The 20,058-nt window shown below is 34.2% G+C and overlaps 1 protein-coding gene across 6 annotated transcripts in view; it reads left to right on the top strand.

Annotated features, from left to right (window-relative positions):
* Window positions 1-20,058, top strand: part of LOC108685840 (A disintegrin and metalloproteinase with thrombospondin motifs 8) — a 55,227-nt gene that overhangs the window by 33,372 nt on the left and 1,797 nt on the right. For 5 of the 6 annotated variants that reach the window (XM_018190824.1, XM_018190826.1, XM_018190825.1 and 2 more), the window contains 15 exons: window positions 1,455-1,555; window positions 5,851-5,911; window positions 6,863-7,074; window positions 7,336-7,425; window positions 10,434-10,632; window positions 10,743-10,872; window positions 11,037-11,166; window positions 11,354-11,496; window positions 13,911-13,966; window positions 15,802-15,928; window positions 16,063-16,227; window positions 16,497-16,623; window positions 16,856-16,960; window positions 17,428-17,579; window positions 18,027-18,430. In XM_018190824.1, the coding sequence (XP_018046313.1) occupies window positions 1,493-1,555; window positions 5,851-5,911; window positions 6,863-7,074; window positions 7,336-7,425; window positions 10,434-10,632; window positions 10,743-10,872; window positions 11,037-11,166; window positions 11,354-11,496; window positions 13,911-13,966; window positions 15,802-15,928; window positions 16,063-16,227; window positions 16,497-16,623; window positions 16,856-16,960; window positions 17,428-17,579; window positions 18,027-18,430 (2,164 nt within the window). In that variant the 5' untranslated portion in view covers window positions 1,455-1,492. Of the gene's footprint in view, window positions 1-1,454; window positions 1,556-5,850; window positions 5,912-6,862; window positions 7,075-7,335; window positions 7,426-10,433; window positions 10,633-10,742; window positions 10,873-11,036; window positions 11,167-11,353; window positions 11,497-11,826; window positions 11,880-13,910; window positions 13,967-15,801; window positions 15,929-16,062; window positions 16,228-16,496; window positions 16,624-16,855; window positions 16,961-17,427; window positions 17,580-18,026; window positions 18,431-20,058 lie in introns of all 6 variants that reach the window. The other variant, XM_018190829.1, reaches the window with a different exon arrangement.

Here is a 20,058-nt window from a genome sequence, read left to right as displayed (position 1 = left end):
TCACAAATTTATTTAAAAAGAAATAAATTAATCTTTCTGAGGCGTGATCTTTTTCTAGTTTTTTACTAAAAACAAATTAAGATATAATATTTTCGATAATATGTTTCAGTTGGACATTTATATTTTGATATTTATATACATTTAGATTCTTAATTCATTTAATTGAATTAAAGTAAATTATATTAACTTTGCTGTTTTATATTTGCTATATTTAAATATCAAGAAGTTTAGAACATATTTTTGATAAATTTACATAAATAATAAGCTTCCGTGCATGCTATTATTTTTTTAATAGCTTTATTTAATTTATTTTAATGATCTTATTTTCTCTCCAAATGTTTATAACTTTACATTTCGTCTGTTATAAAATAGTTATAATGATATCAACAATTCAAGATTATTATCATAAATGTTAACTGAAGAAAATTAAATTTGATATTAAATTGACTATAGTTTAACTAAATCTTATTTTTAATTATATATGTGAAAAAAATAATTCTAATCATATAAATCCAATAAAATAATCTAAATCTTAATTAATTTTAACCGAGATTTACAAGCAACAAAATTATTCAAACAAAATTTTCAACATTCAACATTTCAATAAATTTTCAACATCTTGCTATTTCGCATTTCACGTCTAAGTTCTTAAAATAAAATTTTCATAAATAATATCTTTACAAATATTAATTTTATAAGAGTTTATCAATAAGTAATTTTCGAACTCCAATGTATTAAGAATCTTTTGCAGAATTTTGACATTGGAACTCTTGAAAGAATTCTGAATCTGTTCGGAGGTCGTCGACTCTCTTTCTCCTTTTTGGTTTTTTTTTTTGCGATCGAAGATCAGTTTCTGCGCAAAACACTGTCTGTCTGTAGATACAGTATGTTCAAAGCTTCTGACACGAGTCTATTCGGCGTTAATCCAATGCAGCGAAACTTTCCTTCCGGGATCGCCCCCGTCGTACTCGCGCACGTTATATTCAACGCCGCGCTCTCGTTTCTTCGCGCGATACGGCAATTCTCAGTTTCATGCATGCGTGAACTCGCGACGGTTAATTTCGAATCTTCATTTTCACATTTCGCTTCACCGAGGGTGTGGCAAAAAATTATATAATCTCATGATTTCTTCATTGCACCGGCGGATAAAGTATTTCTTTCATCCGCTCGCAAATAATAGACGCGACTCTCCTTTTTTTCCTTTGTTAATTCAGCGACAATGGGAAAAGATGATGTTGAGAGATGAATTTTATCTTGTTAATGACACTAAATAGACAGATATCGCCCTAATTAACTTCTCAGGATTCAAAAGAAAACGATAATTTTTAAAATATGTAAATAAATAAATGTCGAGAGCGACAGAGTTTTAAGTACTTCACATTGTCGCGTCCATTGTATTGTTACTAATTACTTTCACTTCATTCCCACTTATGAGACGAAATTTTCTGTTTCAGCGATGTGACGCAACCAGTCAGGAATATTTTTATGCAAAATGACTCGCGCCCTTGTCCTTCTCTGCATGGCCATCATTCTACCTCTCGTACGATGCCACAAGGTAAGATCCCAGTCAAGTATAGTCAAGACGCCCAAGGACATTGTTATCCCGTGCAATTACCTTTTTAAGACAAAGAATACGCGTGCTCGTGAGGACGCGTGCAAGAGGATAATTCTGTTGAATTAAAGCGAACGGCCGCAGAATGCGATGACGACTCTAATTCACGTTAATCACGTCGTTGCGAGGTAAATTCACGGTACGCGAGCAGCGTCTTTTGATTTACGCTCGGGTCTCTATTTACTCAAGTAATATACCCTTCTCTTTTCTTTTTCCGTTTACTACATTTTTACAGAATATAATTTTAATGCGCGCATTTACGCGTCTTGTTTTCGAGAAGTTCTTCAAGAGGACGACAGCGTTCGCTTAATTCGTGCAGACTTAATTTACATGCAGCTCTAATGCTTGAATATTATTTAGCGCGATTACAGCACGAGCAGAATTAATTAGCTTCAATATAGATAATATGGGAAAGAAGGAATTAACGATGCTTCATAATTTCTCGCGTTACTCGCGGTTAATGTTGGGTGCGCCGGCTATTTATGAGGAAATTACTCCGACAATCATCGATTATCACACTAAGATCCGCGCAGAACTTGCAAACGATACGAAGACTCTTGCTTATGTCCTTTCAGCTTATCTGTAATTATTACGTACAATAAAAACTATAAATCGTTTTCATAAACTTATATATCTTTCATTATTTAATCAATTTAAAATAAAGAAATATAAATCTAAAAAGTATTTCTAAGTTTAAAGACTTCAACACATTTTCCTAAAAAATAAAGATTTCAACTCTATTTATTTCGTAAACTCTGTTTATTTATTAAACAGATTTATTCTCAAGAGTGACAAGATACAAATGTGAGACTTGTTTTACGAAATAGAGCTCGTTAAGATTAATAGCACTGACAACTTGTATATGTACATACGTGTCAATATAGTAACTGTTTCATAATTAAAACAAGTACGCGAAAAAAAAAGGATTACAATTAATGGCACATTACGACTTAACACGCATCGGTTGAGTGCGTCATCTTGTCGTAGATAATCATCACGAGCATGGTCAATGGCCGATTCTCCTAACTTACGTAAGAACCTCGCGCACGAAATTGCGATAAAACCATCGAACCATTCGATGTTGTTTAGCCACTTTGCCTTGCTTTCGATTTTTTTCGAGAAAATTTAAAATAATCACGTAATTCTTGTTAAGCTCATACGTGATAACGATTGGCAACAAAGAAAACTAAGAAAGCGCTGATCGAGACAAACATTGTTAAAGCAAAATACAAGTTGACAATTTTCAGTTGTTAGTTTAAAATTTAATTATACAAATTATACAACATATTATACAAATTATATATCGAGTTTTGTCATTTTTGAATTATTCGCGAAAATTTAATTTTACACCAAACACTTTTTTGTAAGAAAATTTATGACTCATTTATTCCGCATATATAATTAATTTAGAAGACTATTGACGAACAATAATCACGGTAATATTTTTATGTGAATGACTGGCATTGTTTTGTATTATTTTATATCCGTATCTGTCAAAATTATATACATTTCTTGAATCACAATCAATATAATTAATATCAAAGTGCAACTGGAATTATGTCAGAGTAAAATCAAAAGCGCGACGTATGTATAATAAATAAATCATTATACTCGTACAGATATTAAATTATAAGATATGTATTAGTAATAGAAATGTTAAAAGGTTGCGCTTTGTAATTAAACATCCACGTGGGCGAGCACGTGTCTCATCATCGGTAAATCGTGAAAAACAGGAGAAAAACAACATGAGCATCGATAATAGATACGTTAAACATTGTAATCAAATAAAGAGACGCTTCTCTTGATAGTCGTTGAATCATTTGCGAACCGGTCAGTCGACCATTTGCCGACTTACGTAAATCGCCGGTCATTAGGAAACGGTACAAATAATTACTTTCAAATGAGAAACGATGATTTCCGGCAGTCGTTCCACGTGATTTACATGATTTCGCGATGTATTTGTTGCACCGGAGGAGAGAGAGAGAGAGAGAGAGAGAGAGAGAGAGAGAGAGAGAGAGAGAGAGACAGAAAGATCAAAAGGGAAAACCGGAATGTTCCTAAGCCGAGAGAGTAATCTACTTTTCACGGGAGGGAAAAAAAGAAAGACGGCGTTTCTATCGATCGGCGGTTATGCTCACAGACGCGTGAAATACATTACGATTAAAACGCGCGCGGCTCATGTCACGGTTGACGGGTATTACAAAATTCATTGTCGGGTCTGAAACTGTTCTGAGAAAATCTCGATTATTTGCCGTACTGACGTGGAATCGCTCGTGCATATGTAGATCAAGGCAGATTTATAAGAATCGTTATATCGGATCAAGAGTATTAAAGTGTGTTAAACTTTAAAATAAAGTATAATTGTATAGAAAATAGCTCTACTAATTTAAAACAATAAAACCATTATTAATGTAATACTCTAAAATAATTATGAGATTATGTTGGAAGATTAAAAAGAAATATAAAGGAAAATTTGGATATTTTATGAGAATTTCGAATTACGATCCACTCAAGAAACAACACATTAAGAAGGAATAAAAATGATTGTATTTTGACGTCATGAGAAACTAAACGATAATTTTTTGGTTACAAAATTTAACTGTTTATTGATGTTAAGAATCAAAATAAAATCATTTGATTTTTTGTTGACTTTTGTGTGTTCTTTTTGAACAAGTAGATATCTTGTCGAAGTTTTGTTAGGAGCGAAACGATTGCTCGTAGCACAAATCGATCGAGCTCGCGATTGGAGGCTCGGCAATAATGAGCGAAAGTGATCGACCTTAGAACTCCCAGGGGCTTCAATCGATTTCCAGCTGCAGCTCGATTTCTGTGACACGGTGCAGCAAGCAAAAGCACGGCATGCTGCTGTGAAATGGTAGAAGCAGACCTTGAAACGCGATTGGAAAACAGAATACGCGTGCATGTCCGTTAATTATGGACCGCCGCTGTAAAACCGGACGGGCTACGATTCTGAGAACACTTGAAAAATCGCCGTCCTAACCTGAGCAAGCCTATCGCAGCCAATTACAGCGATGTTAAATAATAAAAAAAACGTCACGTTAAATAAAATTTATATACTGATCACAGGCTAATAATGTAATCTATTCAACTGGGCAGTTGTTAATTTGAAATTTATATAAGGTAACTATTATATATTTAAATTTACAGTGTCGAGGGGCAATTTTATTTTAGTTTATTGTACAAGTGTTTACACAAGTGATATTACACTGAAAAAAAAAAAATAGTCAATTTTAATAAATATTTAGTTCAATACCAACTAAACTTACCATAAATATTTGTTCATTAAAAAAAATGATTGTTAAATCAAATTAATGTTTCTTATATCAAATAAATATGTCTTTATATTTAATAAATATTTAGTTGGCAGTATTCAACTAAATATTTATTAAAATTGACTATATTTTTTCTCAATGTAGATATCCTCTTTCTCTTATTTAATAAGAATCTCTTGTGCAGTTATTGCAATTGCTAGATACGTTATTTAATCGCTCTTGCTGCCTGCATTGTGAAACATAAAATTTCAAGTCGTGGATTAATCTACAAATTCCGAGCCGTGATAGTTCTACTATTCGTGACGTAACTTTTTACAACACAAAACGTGATGTCTTTTTGCCGGCGGCGTTACCATTCCCGATTACCGTATCCACTTTGCTTCACTATTCCCACGATATTGGTGCGACAGGAACAATACATCAAGAAATTACTTCGGCTGAGTAAGAAAAAATAAATAAAACTGGAGTCACGGAATTGTCAAGATGCGCGCAAGCGAAAAAACATACGAGATGACGTAATAACCAATAATGAAACTAAATTGCAAATCTCGAAAGTTAGATTTGCTTGCACAAAAGATCTCTCATATAAAAATTCTTTCTCTACCACGTTCATTTCTCTGCGCGAATAATAATTACGAATAATCGCGTGTAGGAAATATCATTTACGTCAGACAAATTAGCAAAAGTTTCTTTCGATTTATCACTTCAATTGATGCGCGTCACGTACCTATTCGCTTTATAGCACTATTGTGATACACGTCATTTCGCATTTAGGAAACTAATCGTAAGTAATAAGCGTCGTGATCGATCTACGGATCGTATCTCGTCATGGATTTATTCATGAGTCGATCGATAAAGCGCACCGAGATTACGAACAGTCGCGATCTCGATTACGTAAGAATATTGCGACACCCGCGCGTTCACTTAAACCCATTTGTGTTTCAGATTCACGAGCACATGACAAGGGAAGAGATGTTATCGGTGTTTTACACGGGACACGAGTCCGGTAAGAATAGCGAAAAAAAGTAACTCACCCGTTATCTTTTCCGGTTTTTTTAATACCTCATTCCCTCCGGCAATAGCATTAAAAAAACATCGGATTGCCAATTAATGTGATTCAAATGCAGAATTGCGATTATACACGCGTCAAGAATAATAAAATGTCTATTTAATGCCCGTTCCACCATAATTTCTACCATAGATAACTTCTAATTTTAAAGATTAGAAAAAGACGAAGAGTAAGTTGAACCGAGATTAAAGTTAATCTACTTTGCTAGAAATGAGCATTAATATATCATTTTTATGCGAGATGTTTCATAATTAAAGGTATGGATGCATTGCATCATTTCTCGTGAAAATCATTAATTTTTGGAGTTTTGTTGTAGTAAAAGTAAAAATTGAAGAAAATCATCAGTGTGAAATAAATCTATTAATTAATTTTTGAAATAAAATTCACGTCGAATTTAATGATGAATACATTTTATCCGAAACTTTATTCATGTGGAATTTCTTCCTCATCTTCTCGGCGTGTCCCTGGCAAAGAAATCAAGGGTCAGAGACGCAAATATTTTTCATACTTGACAACGGGCCATTAAACTCCAATTCTCCATCGTGAATCACTCTCGATGAATATTTATCTCGATTCCATCACTCGAGAATCATCATTCTGATGATCTTAAAAAGGGTCTCTGTTGCCTGATCTTCAGATTTCAATAATCGCCATTTTTTTTAACGACAGCTAGGCATGAGAAATTAATCGATAATCATCATTAATTCTGAAATGCCAATCGTAACATGCAAACACTGAAAATAAACATATATTTAAAAAATATTGTAGCCTTTAAATTATACATATATATAAACGAAGATTTCTTTTTTTAAAAATGCAGCAAAAGAACAAGAGCTCGATGACTTTCCTTTTGCAAATATAAACACATTTTACACTTTCAAACCATAGTGCCACCGTACGAAGTCGTGCCTGTGTTGCACACGGTGCATAAGAGGAGCTTGGACGCGAAACCGCAGATTCACCTGAAGGCTTTCGGCAAAGATATCAGCCTTTCGTTAAAACCTACGGAAGGATTATTGACGGCCAACAGCTTGCCGATGTGGATTGTTACCAGGAACGCGTCACAACCGGACGGCCTTCATTACGAGAGGGTGAAGGATGTAAGTGACCTCTTTTCTACTAGTATATCTAATCATTAAGACTTTACAATTTTTTAATAATTAAAAATTTTTTCAATACTTATTACTAAGCTAAAATATTCGACAAACAACAGATTATATTTTTTTTCATACTAAACGTCCTTAAAAAGCAAAAAAAACGTAACAAAAGGTTCTGAAAATTTATTTAATAATTTGATAAGAGAATCATACATTTTTATCGAATCAGTTTCTCTAACGAACCTGAGTTTCTAATTATTGTAGGTCGGCGTGGATATCGGTGACATCTATCAAGACGCAGAGAATATGGCTTCCATTCTACTACACCGAGACACGAATGGGAAAGTGCGCGTTGTAAGCGGCCATTCTTTCTTAATGTTTCTTTCGTCACCACCCTATTATTGCGGGTCGTCTTTCGTCAACCGACGCGATTCGCTTAGGACCTGTGTTATAATTATAGCAATATCGCAATTTGCCGTACCGCACGGCGTAACATTTTTACGGCAATGGACGGAAAGCAACTACAATCGCTGGTACAATCGTATAAAAATTCGCGAGAGATTCATGGACGATAGTTTTACGTGACTAACTTGTACTTTGAATTACAATTTATATTTTACAAAGATATGGACTATATAGATTATAGAGTATCTCTCTCTTTTAGATTTTTGAATTTTATTAAATTGTTTATTCTACTACAAGAATAATATTTATAATCAAGCGGGAATGAAATTCAGTGATCGCGTATACGAATCGCGTATATGAATCGTATGAGATTTGTGATGCGTGAGTCAATGGAGATTTATTATAAGTAATTAAAATGTTAGAACGAGTGTCTGGCATGTTGTTCTATCGAATACGTTGTTTCATCGTGAATTATGGCGTCTATATTTTATGGACACCTACCAAGTTTCGTTATCCAAAATAGTCGTAAACTGTTCTAGCAGATGAGTAAGGCTAGCCGTATATTTAGTAAGCAGTCGCATCGCTTGCTTAAATCTGAGATGAAATCTTGTGGAAAAATGTTGAGACGTTTATAATACTTTTTTTATTTTAAACAATGAAGAAAGAAAAAAAGTTTTTGCGAAATAAACGTAATAATATTATTCCCCACTTTTGAAAAGACTATAATGAAGACTATAATGAAATTTTAATTTACAGTCTATTGTAGATAATTGAATAAAATGATGTCGTTACATATACCTACGGCATTAAAGTTACCTAAATACTGATGATGAAAAACCACGGTTTTGACATTTTCATCTTATATTCGCAATCGACGTCTTTCTCGTCTTTAGTCAGGACGAAGTCTCGCGTGAAGAGTATTGTGTCTACGGGACAGAAGCCAATAAACTTGTATGCATCGGTCCTACCTTTCGCCGCAGTCTGCAATTTCGAGAGAGAAAGAAGGATGTTGTATTCCTAATAATTTCGCGTTTAAACAAGCGTGACTTGATTTCTCTTACAAAGCTCTTAATTGCATCTCTAAGAAGGAATCAGCTGTATGAGATATTTTCCCCGTATTAGTATTTATCACGTATAATTCTCGAAACGCGAAATCTTCGAGATTTATCCGTCACGTCACTAAATATGATAATTATATTCGCGATTCCGTCGAAGAGAAGTTTGATTGCAAACTTGAAGCATTTTTGGAGAACAGAATACGATGTAAATTCTCATACATTAAAAAACTAGAAAAAAAACTTTTTAAAAAAATTTGAAAATAGCACTATGCAAATTTTCGTTAAAAGCAAAACTTAAAAAAAAATTAGAAAATAATACGAAAAAAATTCTCTTATACATAAATTAAAAATGAAGCAAGTTGATTGCGCCAATTGATTGTCCCTTCACCTCTCAATTAATCTTAATTGTTGTTACTCCTGATGTTTTTTTCAGCGAAACAGAATTGAATTTCGTAAGCAACCACGCTACGTGCGTTGCACGTCCGCATGCTTTATCCGAAAGGTCGGGACGATCTAAATTGCGCTATTACGCGCGAGATCATTACTCGCATGCAAATACGAGTAATATAACTGGTGCGCGGACGAGAGCACGGATATATTACATTACAATCACGCGTTGTATCTTGCGGGAGTCGTGAAAGTTAATTGTTAGGTACAAAAAAACCTCTCGTTTACTCAGAAGATCCGATGGATCCATGACGGAATTAATTTCTCAGTGACTTTGACGGCGATTTTCGCGCGTAGGAGTTTCAATGAAATTTTAATGAAGACAAAGACATATAATATGTCGTCTTAGCGCGGTCACGTATACATAATGCCGTCTGGTTACATAACACGTCGTAAAAGCGTTGTTCTAAGTGACCCCGTGCTGGCCTGACCTTTCGCTTTCACTCCCCCTTCCTCGAGATCTGACCAGTGCACCTCTCGCAGACTGCAGATCGAACGGCGCGATCGTGTCCGGATCGAGAATACCGAGTAATTCGACTCGCCGTAAAATGTATAACTCGGCGCCCAGCTTGATGGAAACGCTCGATTTAACATGCCCCTCAACTAACGCGCCGTGATTCATATACCGCGATATTTATATGTGCAATATTCAAATATTGCACAATTCGGAGAGAGAGACTCGAGTGGGCATGAGTCGTCTAATAATTATGGGTATCAGGCTTAGTTTATAGTGTTTATACACACCAAGAGTGTGTTTCAGCGATCAAACTTAAGATTAATCACTTCGAATCGTAAACTTTCGAAGTTTATAGCGAGATTATTAATTTTAATCTCTTTGTTTAAGTTTGTTTTTCGTTACACAATGCTCACGTCATGTTTTTTCTAGATTTTTTCTTGATTGTTTTAAGTTTTCTTTATTTATGCAAAGTTTATATATGAAATGTTTTATATTTATCTGTTAAAAACATTGCAGTGATGTTTAGAAAAATTATTATTAGATACAATTATAGTCACAGTTAATTACGAAAAAGTTTATGCTGCAATACATTTGAATGTAAACTACTTGAATATTATATGTATAATATAGTTCAATGTAATCAGCTAGTCTTGAATCATTTCTTGAGATGATATTTTGACATTACAACCTTTAAAAAAGAAGAAAGACAGAGAATATTAAATAAGAATAAAATTTCGCTTTATCGTTACTAAAATATTACTAATTAAAAAAATACTAATTAAATTCATTACTAATTAAAAATAATAAATTAGAGACATAATATACATATAAATAAGTTTTTTTAATTCGCATCGAATTAAAATAAAATTTTGTAATCCGAAGTTGGACATTCCCATGACACTTGATTCTATATTCATTTGATGAATGACTATGTTTAATAGAATAATTAATTACGTGATTAATTATTCTATTAAAGTATACATCTTTTCGTTTAGGATGGAACCATCGGTTCAGAATTAGTTATTCGGCCACTGCCAGAACGGGTTCTGCAAGAAGTAGTGAGCAAAGCGTCAACTCTTTACGAACCCGAACTACTGCCCAACATAACTAGTAGCGAAGACTTGGAACACACAAGTCATCATATCGTTTTTAAAAAAGTGGATCGACCTATCAGCGACGAGTACAGTGACTTTTGTGAGTGGAATATACGTCAAAACTTTAATTTTCGATCTTATTTGAATCGACAGTTTAAAAATTGATCTAAAAAATCCTAAGACTGCAAATATAAATACAAATGTTTTCAGCGCTTATGGAACCCGATCATTTAGCCAAGAGATATAGGATTAAGCGTTCGATTAATAGCAGATCGAGGCGCGAAGCACCGTACGTCATTTACCCGGAAATCCTTTGTATTGTGGATTACGATGGGTACAGGTGAGAGTCGATTAATATCATCTTTGAGAAGCGCGAGAAGCTTTGAGTATATACAGCCGTAACTGTTATTTTTCCTTATACGAATATTCCGTGTATCCGCATTGACATTTATAATTTCTCTTAACTCGTTTCTCTCAATGATGAAACGGATCTTTTCTTTTCAGATTGCACGGTGGCGATAACGTGCAGATAAAGAGATACTTCGTATCCTTTTGGAACGGAGTTGATCTGAGGTACAAGTTACTGAAGGGGCCAAAAATACGTATCAGTATAGCGGGAATAATTATTTCACGTGTAAGAGATAGTAGTAAAATTAATACTCCAGTTTATGTACATATATTATAATCTATACATCGACAGATCTTTTCTTAAAATATGTAAACTCTATTTATCAAACTTTATAATTATTGAGAAAAAAAAAGGATCTTTGAAGATTGAAGCTGCAGGTGCCTAAATATAAATAAGACAATTGTATACTCAGGGACGAGACGCGACACCGTATTTAGAAAGGAATCGCGTGGGAAGAGACGCAATTGACTCGGCAGCTGCTCTGACAGACATGGGCAAATATCTTTTCCGGGAGAGAAGACTTCCTGTATACGACATTGCCGTCGCTGTCACAAAGTAAGAGTACCCGATCCGTAAAACGACCTACGTGCAGTGCTGTAACTTGACGGCAAGTCACGAAAGTGCCTGCAGAAACGATAACCTCTCTAATGATCCATACTTTTTTATTTATTTGTCAATCCAACGAGCATTCATTAACTTTACATGATGTAAATGAGAGAAGCGAATACATCATAAATGAATGTTGAATTCCACATAAAAGCATTCAATAATTAACTTCAATATACTCTCCGTTTCTCTTTTTGTGTTACGATAATGTTTATTATAAATCTTACGTTTTATTCTCTCTGATGATTTCATACTCTCGATTTTTATTCCGCAAAACAGGTATGATATGTGCCGTCGTAGGAAAGGCGGCCGCTGCACTAAGGGAACTGCCGGTATGGTTTATTACATAGCGATCACGCTTTACTCTTTTTTTTTTTCTTAATTTTCGTAACGTATGGTACAGCATTTTTGCTAGCATGTATAATGTATATAGTTGACGGTATTATTGACGGTTGACATGCAGTAATGGTACATAATCTAACAGATATAGTAGAGTTAGGGGATGTCTTGGGATTCTTGGGGAAGATATTTTTCGAGAAATATGAGGATCAGGACGAACCGCGAGCTAATTACGTGAGCAACGAATTGCGATAATGCAAGAAAAACCAACGCTCGCTGATACAAAAACAGCTTCAAACAGAAATATCTTCCTCGCGTGATTCCAACGAGCGAAATTAGGAACTTGTAATCTGTGCCTGCGAAACAATGCACTTGTAATTCACCAGAGCTTCTTACGCACACGCTCGAGCAAGGAGGAACGAATAAGGAGTGGGTATGGTACCACTAATCTTAATTTAATTGATAATTAACGCACATTGATAATTCGCGGCCGCGCTGTGGTCCCAAAACGCCACAACATCGGACAATCATGTCAATTGCGTCATGCATAAAGCTATAAAAACATAGGTTCGCAGATAATCAAAACGTATCACTGAATATATAAAATATCCAGTTTGACATTTGCATTGGAAAGTCATAAAGATCAAGTTAAAATCAGTTTCCTGTAACTTCTTAAAAATATATATATAGTGATTCGCAGAGAGAATCATTTGTATGTGTGAATTACGCAATACTACGTAGATTGAGCAGGCTTTAATGTAAATCTTTTTTTCCTTTCGACGAATTCGTGTTTTTTTTATTACAAGTATTTTGCAACACTCTAGGCAGGGTTACTCCAATCAGGTGTAAAAATATAGAAAGAGAACTGAAATATTAATTCAACCGAAAATTAAGGTTAATTATCGTATTAAATTTTATATTTAGATAAATTTTATTTCTGATATAATATGTATGAATTTTATTGCATATATCGATGTAACATATAGTAATATTTCAGCCATTTACATTTTTGCAGCATAATCTGAACTCATAGCATATTTTGAACTCATGAATCAGTTCGAATTAATAAAATGAACGGGGCAACATAATCCATGCATATTAAGTCTTCATTTATGCAGATCTATATGATTTACGATTTGTTAGACAAATTCCTCCTTCAGTTACGAAAGAGTGCGCCATATGAATGTGAAATCTTGTACAATAAATCGGACCCATAACGTCTGTCACGCTTAATCAAAATGCCAACTCGCAATCGCGTACAATTGATTAATGAAATCCAACACGAGATCACCGTTTAATAAGCGGGCATTGATTCATGCACCAAACGCGCTCGGCGCAGTTTCTTTGCTTTTATTTACTTATTAATTTTTTTGTTTAATATTTCACACATTGGCTACACGTGCGCTTCCGCAACACTCGTTTTTTCAAGGCTGCCTCGAGGAAGGAGCGCGTTTCTTTTTTTAAATTTGTTTTTTGTGTTTGCGGAGAATTTCCAGTAAGGATTGAAATTGACACAATTTTGGCTCCGTTAATAGGAAAATTATTTTTACGTGTCTTAAGTAATGTCGAAATTCGACCATGCTAAAATTGTGCCGGTTACGAATCCTGGTTTTTTTTTGCAACGTTCGCTTTGTGGGTGTTGCTTTCGATCACACGCAAATCCACATTTACGGACTATCGCAAGGACATCACGGAACTTTCTCTCAAAACGCAGGATAGTGTGTTTTATACTTGGCGGTTATAATAGTTTCTCGAGAGGATGATTATCATTTGTGTTCCAACCCGAGAGAAATCTAGCGAACCACGACACAAATTGAATTCAAATTCGTTCAAGCGATGATTCCATGCATCTATTTTTACATTTTTTATTTTTTATTGTTCTCTTATGCAGTATTGTAAAAAGATTAATATGTACGGTGTCTGGGTTTCACCGTCTAAATATTGTCTGTCCCGTGACCAGGTCAGAAATATCACTGAGTATGTAAATCTACATGATAAAGAGTATTTTTGTTATTGCATTGCAGATTAGATATGTGCAGGAGGCAATACGCGAATGATGTGTGCAATAGAGGAACCGCAGGTATGTTTTTTTTTCGAAGAGGGAAACCGTTATTTTTTTAGCTTTTTCAACTTTAAGTCTTGCACATTACGCACTGCCTTACAAAGTTTCAATCTCCAGATTTCCAATTTTGGTATTTAGCGCAAATACAGATAAATAAAGGAAATCTGATAAATTTTGTTTGTAAAATTAATATGGAAACACTTAAAGTTCTATTTACTTATACTGATTTTTATTTTTCGAGACTTAGAAGGCAATCGTAGAAGTTACTCGAAGCAAATTTCTGTTACATACTTTACTTGTGTATGTATCAGCTTTTATTTGTATCAATATCATATTAGGTATAGTAAAAAGAAATCCATTATTTTTCCATTCAATTTCATGCAAAAATAATGGATTTCTTTTTACTACACCTAATATATACTTTACTTCTAATGCCTTATATTCTTCTTTTCTTACGTATTGATTTCATGCGCGCACCATACAGATTCGTCAAGCAATTGCCTTTTTCAAACTCTGCTGTTCCCTTGCACAGTTGCTTAAAAACCTACTTCTATATGTGTGTTTATGTCTATTTTGCATATACTAGGTCTCAGTATCTATACAGTGGCGGATTGAGACAATTTTGGCGCATCTCGATTCAACAATTGACAAAAATAAAGTACAAATGCAAAATATAATGAATATAATTCATCCAAGAAACACACTAAATCAAGAGAAAGTCAAAATTATATACTTTAACATCAAAATAATGATTTTTAGTTACAAAATTTGAGTGTTTGACTTTAAGCAGCTTAAAAAGTAAAGTCATTTTGACGTCATTTTGATTTTTTGTTAATTTTTATGCGTTCCTTGAGTAGCGACAATTCTATATTGAGTTGTAAGGGATCCGCCACTGTATCTACACAATTATTACAGTTTCCGTATTTTATGTATATACTGTTGTTTCACGGTATTTTATACATCAAATAATCAAATTACAATTTCGATCGGTAATTACGTGTATCTCGCTCGTATATTTCGTTATTTTTTCAACCAAAAATTACAAAAGAAACAGTCGCTCAAAATTCAATTTCTCCTCCCGTCTTTATTCTCTTTTTTCTTTTTATATCACCTGCGCTCTTTGTTCTGTATCTCTCCTGAGTAATAATTTATGACTCTTGTATACCTTTGGCTGCATTACATTGTCATGGATCGTGGTCTTTGGTAAGTCTTTGAAATCACTAAGGAGAATAACTTTAAAAAGAGATGTGTCTACTTTTTCGTAATCATTTGATATTGAATCGGGGAAGGGAAGACAACGACGTCCGATCTATTGATCGGCCAATTCGTAGACATTTCGAACGTAAACTATACAATATCTTCGGCTAACTCTCTCGTTAACCATTGGGCGACGAATTAACAGATGCATGCCGCATATATATATCGACATAACTACTTGTTTTTAACATTTATCTACAAACGAATTAATAATAATAAATAATTAATAATAATCCTCATAGGGTGCGAAAGCGCGAGATACTAGCAATGTCTATGGTGTATTAACAACACATGTTTCTTCACCGTAAACGTAAATATCAAAACTATGTTGAACACAAATTACGACTGAGAGCAATCGAACTTTATGAACCTGCAATGTCCTTAAAAGCCAAGATCTCGAAATTTAAAAAATAGAATAATTAGCGTTAACAAGTGTTTACAGTGAAGACATACTTCTGTCGCTAATTTAACGAGGAGACAGCTTGCGTTAATACCGAATATGATTCTAATAGTAATAAAGTAGTACTACCGTTCGATGTATGCACGTAGCCAGGGAACGCAAACACAAGGCATGCTAAAGAGTCTCCTCTGCACAGGATTCGCATACGTCGGTGGGGCGTGCGTCGTGAATAAGCGTCTTGAGAAGGTGAATTCGGTCGCTATCATCGAAGATACCGGTGGATTCAGCGGTATCATCGTCGCTGCGCACGAGGTCGGCCACCTGTAAGCATAAATTATCATACAAACCTGTTTTTTCTCGCTTTTATCTATTGCTACACGTATCCGCCTTCTTTTGCCTGAAATGAGAACCGATTGATACCATTGAAAATAAAACGTACATTTTACGTGAATTGTAGATTGGGTGCCGTTCACGACGGTTCACCACCGCCTAGCTACCTGGGTGGACCAGGAGCAGAAAAATGTCGATGGGAAGACGGATATATCATGAGCGATCTTAGGCACACCGAGAAGGGCTTCAAATGGTCCCACTGCAGTGTGTCCTCCTTCCATCATTTTCTAAAGTAGGTAACTGTACGCAACGTAGACTTTAAGAACGCTAACTTTGATCTATTATTGGAAAATGTACGAAAGAATTTGTTATTTTTACAATCTTTTTTTAATTTTTCAAATTGATTTTGATTTGATATGCAGTGTATCTACAGCTTCTATCTTTTAGAAAACAATTTACTGTGTATAAATAAATAATCAAATTATTATAATAAAATACGCTCTTCTTAAAATTAAAAGTAAATGGAAATTACTAAATATATGCTATCTTTTTTATTTATAGTGGTGATACAGCGACCTGCTTATACAATGCGCCTCATGAAGACGAGGCGCTGCCAAGAGTTCTTCCGGGTAAACTCCTATCCTTAGATGCGCAATGTCGGAAAGATCGTGGAACAAGCGCTTGTTTCGTACGTATCAGTCTTTGTAATACGAAAAAAGTGAGCATAATTAAGTTCGATAATTTTTTAAGTCTTTTTCTTTAATAAAGCTTTATGTAGAATATTAAACTGTGATGGAGTTGAATCTAAAATTATTCTTATACAAAATGTTACATGTATCACATGATTCTTACTGACTCATATCTATTTATTTTATTTATTTATCTTTATATTTTTAATTATTTAAATTTTATATATTTAGAAAGACGATCGAGTTTGCGCTCAGCTATTCTGTTTCGACGCCGGATCCGGATACTGCGTTGCGTATCGCCCAGCAGCGGAAGGATCGCCATGCGGAGATGGTCAGGTAAAACGAGAGCTTACATACTTTACAACAGTGCTAGAATTTACTTGCAACTTTCGGTCAATTTTTGGCCGATCGACTATGCAAGTTGCTGTGAGATAAGAGACGAGAACCAAGTTGAAAATTAGCCGAAAGGCAAATAAATTTCAACACCGCTTTACAATAACAATTGCCTTATTTCCGTTTGTAAAAGAAATATCTCTCTCGGCATACGATATTTCAATGTATGCATAATGCAGTTTGCATGACATGTGAGCTATGGACTATGATATAGCTTCCGCGACGCGTCTGTCGCAATTGTAACGCGCAATTACATCAGAAGTGATCTCATAAATCCTAGCTAGTGCCGACAACGCGATAATAGAATATCATGTAATTTTACATAATAGCGCCGAGATAACAATATTTAGCATATATCTTCTCGAGATGTCTTTGCACAGTTGTTTAATCGCTTGATCGTTGATTTCCAGTACTGCCTGAACGGGAAGTGCGTCGCGGAGCACGAGAACATAATACCGGATTATACGCAGAACATTCCGACGTATGTACGCCGGGATAGCATATTCAATTCTGCAATACACACCCGGCCGATATTCGCTCATTACAACAATACAGATTACAGGTAATGATCCGAGAACTCGAGCAACTCTTTGTTTCGTAACGCGTGCAATAAAACTTCGCACGTAACTAATTTTAATTCTTGAATCCCATGAAAAACGATAAAGAAAATTTATGCGTTTTGATCAATTAATCCTCGCTAAAAGAAGTACAAAACTTCTACCTAATAATATGAAGATATAACTAATCTTCTATTGAAACATTTTAATATTTCGCAGTTAAGAATTGAAGTTATATACATCAGCGACATTTATTGAACATCGACAAGGTTCTAGGTAACCTACTCATGAATTTTAGCATATCGTTACTTCAATTTATAAAGTGTGAATCAACGCATTTACTGACTGTTAATTAACTTTAATTAACAGACGCTGTCATTTAGCAGAATATAGTGCAGAAGTATACAAATGCAACACCATATATAGTAACGCCATGATAATATGCCACACAGGTATCCATGGGAAGCAACACAGAGCATACCATTATCGAGCATAACCCCATCGATACCGACTACGACGACGATAAGGACGTCGACTTATCCCTACAAACACGTCACAAATCTGTTCGCAACGACAGTGTCAAAATATACGCGGACAATTATCAATAACTTATACACCGATCAATACAAGACTAGATACAATAATAATAATAGTAACAATAGTAATAGCGATATTGGTGGCGGCTTCAGCACTACCACCAGAAGAAGCAATTTTTTCAACTCATATTACATCGTCAGTACCACTCCAAAGGTCACTTACGGTCCAAAAGTTAGTCCATTCAAGTATAAGAACACGGTGATATCGTTTTCCACGACGACCAAAGGATATCAGAACGGCCTTCGAAATGACGGCCGCGGTAAGAGAATTCTGAACTAAATCCTGTACCACTACTGTACCTTTTTCTATTCTATCTTCCGACTTTCACGTCAAGTCATTACTTAATTTTGCATGATCGTCTCTTACCGTTAATGTGATTAGATTCTTGAAATCCGATCGATCTTTTTCTCTGTGTCTTTTCTATTTTTGTCATCTTCTCTGATAGAAAATTCTGCCTGGAGGAATTTTTTGAGAGACATTGGTCCTGATACATCTCTCTCCATTATCGTTTCATCAGTCTTCTGATAATACTTGTCAATACGATGTTTTATCATTTTGTATAATATATGTGTACCTTTTCTATATTTCTTCTAATGTCACTAATGAAATATGAAAGTATCATAAACTGAATTTTCATCACATGCAATCGATCTCACAAATCGATAAAGGTATTTTATACCGATTATCAAAAATTCTTTTTTGTTAACTGGCTTTTCAACTTCATAGAATGTAATAATATCGATTAAATTAATTAATCGAGAGTTAATTAATTCAGAGTTTCAACAGTTTGTCTTTTTCACATACAATATTTTATATATCTTTCTGTAAATATCTTCTCGATCAATCTTTAAATACGTCTTCAGATCAATCTTTAAATACGTTACAAATGAAAATTCTAACGTTGTTCAATAGAAGATACTCTTTATCTTCGATAAAGATGTATATGAACATCGCAAACACATCTCACCGTTCTTTATATCTTTTTGCAACAAATTCACTAGCGGGACAGTGATACCTGAATATGTGTGTAATACTTTTGTGTACATAATAAAATCTGTGGATATAAAACCGATGATAAGTATATTATAGTTCCATGAATAACTAATTAATTTTTTTTTATCTATAACGGTCGAAGCTAAATCTTTAATACTTAAATCATTTAATGTGAATTTTATATGTATATATATATATATATGTGTACATGCATATATATCATATTTATAGTTAAATTGCACGCCGAATTCTAAACTACTCTAAATTGTCTAGTCACCATATCATACTTACACTAGATAATATACCATACTATCATTTTAAATTGCGCCCTGAAAATTTTATCGTTAAGTTTTCAAATATACGATTTAAAATTAGATTCTTATAAAATAAGATTCTATTTATATTACATTGCCTGAAAGAAAGACGTTGTTTCCATACATATACTGATTATTCCGAAGAATATTACTAACCTCGATAGTAGTAAGGCTTAAGGTCTATTTTTTATTGTACTGTATACTAGTTTAGAAAGTGCAGCAATAAAAAAACAGACCTTTAGAATGCTCGTATGGAATACAAGAGATCCGGGTTTCCATTCCCGCCGAGGTAATATTTTTCGCAATAAATTTATTTACAGTTTCTCAATACATTTTCTAATCCGATGAATTTCTAATGCATGATTGAGCATCAAATTATTAAAAATTGCTTGTCAATTTAATCTAATTTATGATATTATCACAGTATGATATTATGACAGTTTAATTTATAAGTGCGGAAAACCAATTCGCGCAGTTCGAATGACTACAAATATGGTATAATATATATAGTACATATATATATATATATATAGTATATATATATAGTAATACATATAGTACACACACACACACACACACA

This window comes from Atta colombica, unplaced genomic scaffold, assembly GCF_001594045.1.
Source record: "Atta colombica isolate Treedump-2 unplaced genomic scaffold, Acol1.0 scaffold160, whole genome shotgun sequence".
NCBI lineage: Eukaryota > Metazoa > Arthropoda > Insecta > Hymenoptera > Formicidae > Atta > Atta colombica.
This window is presented reverse-complemented; position numbering and strand designations above follow the sequence as displayed.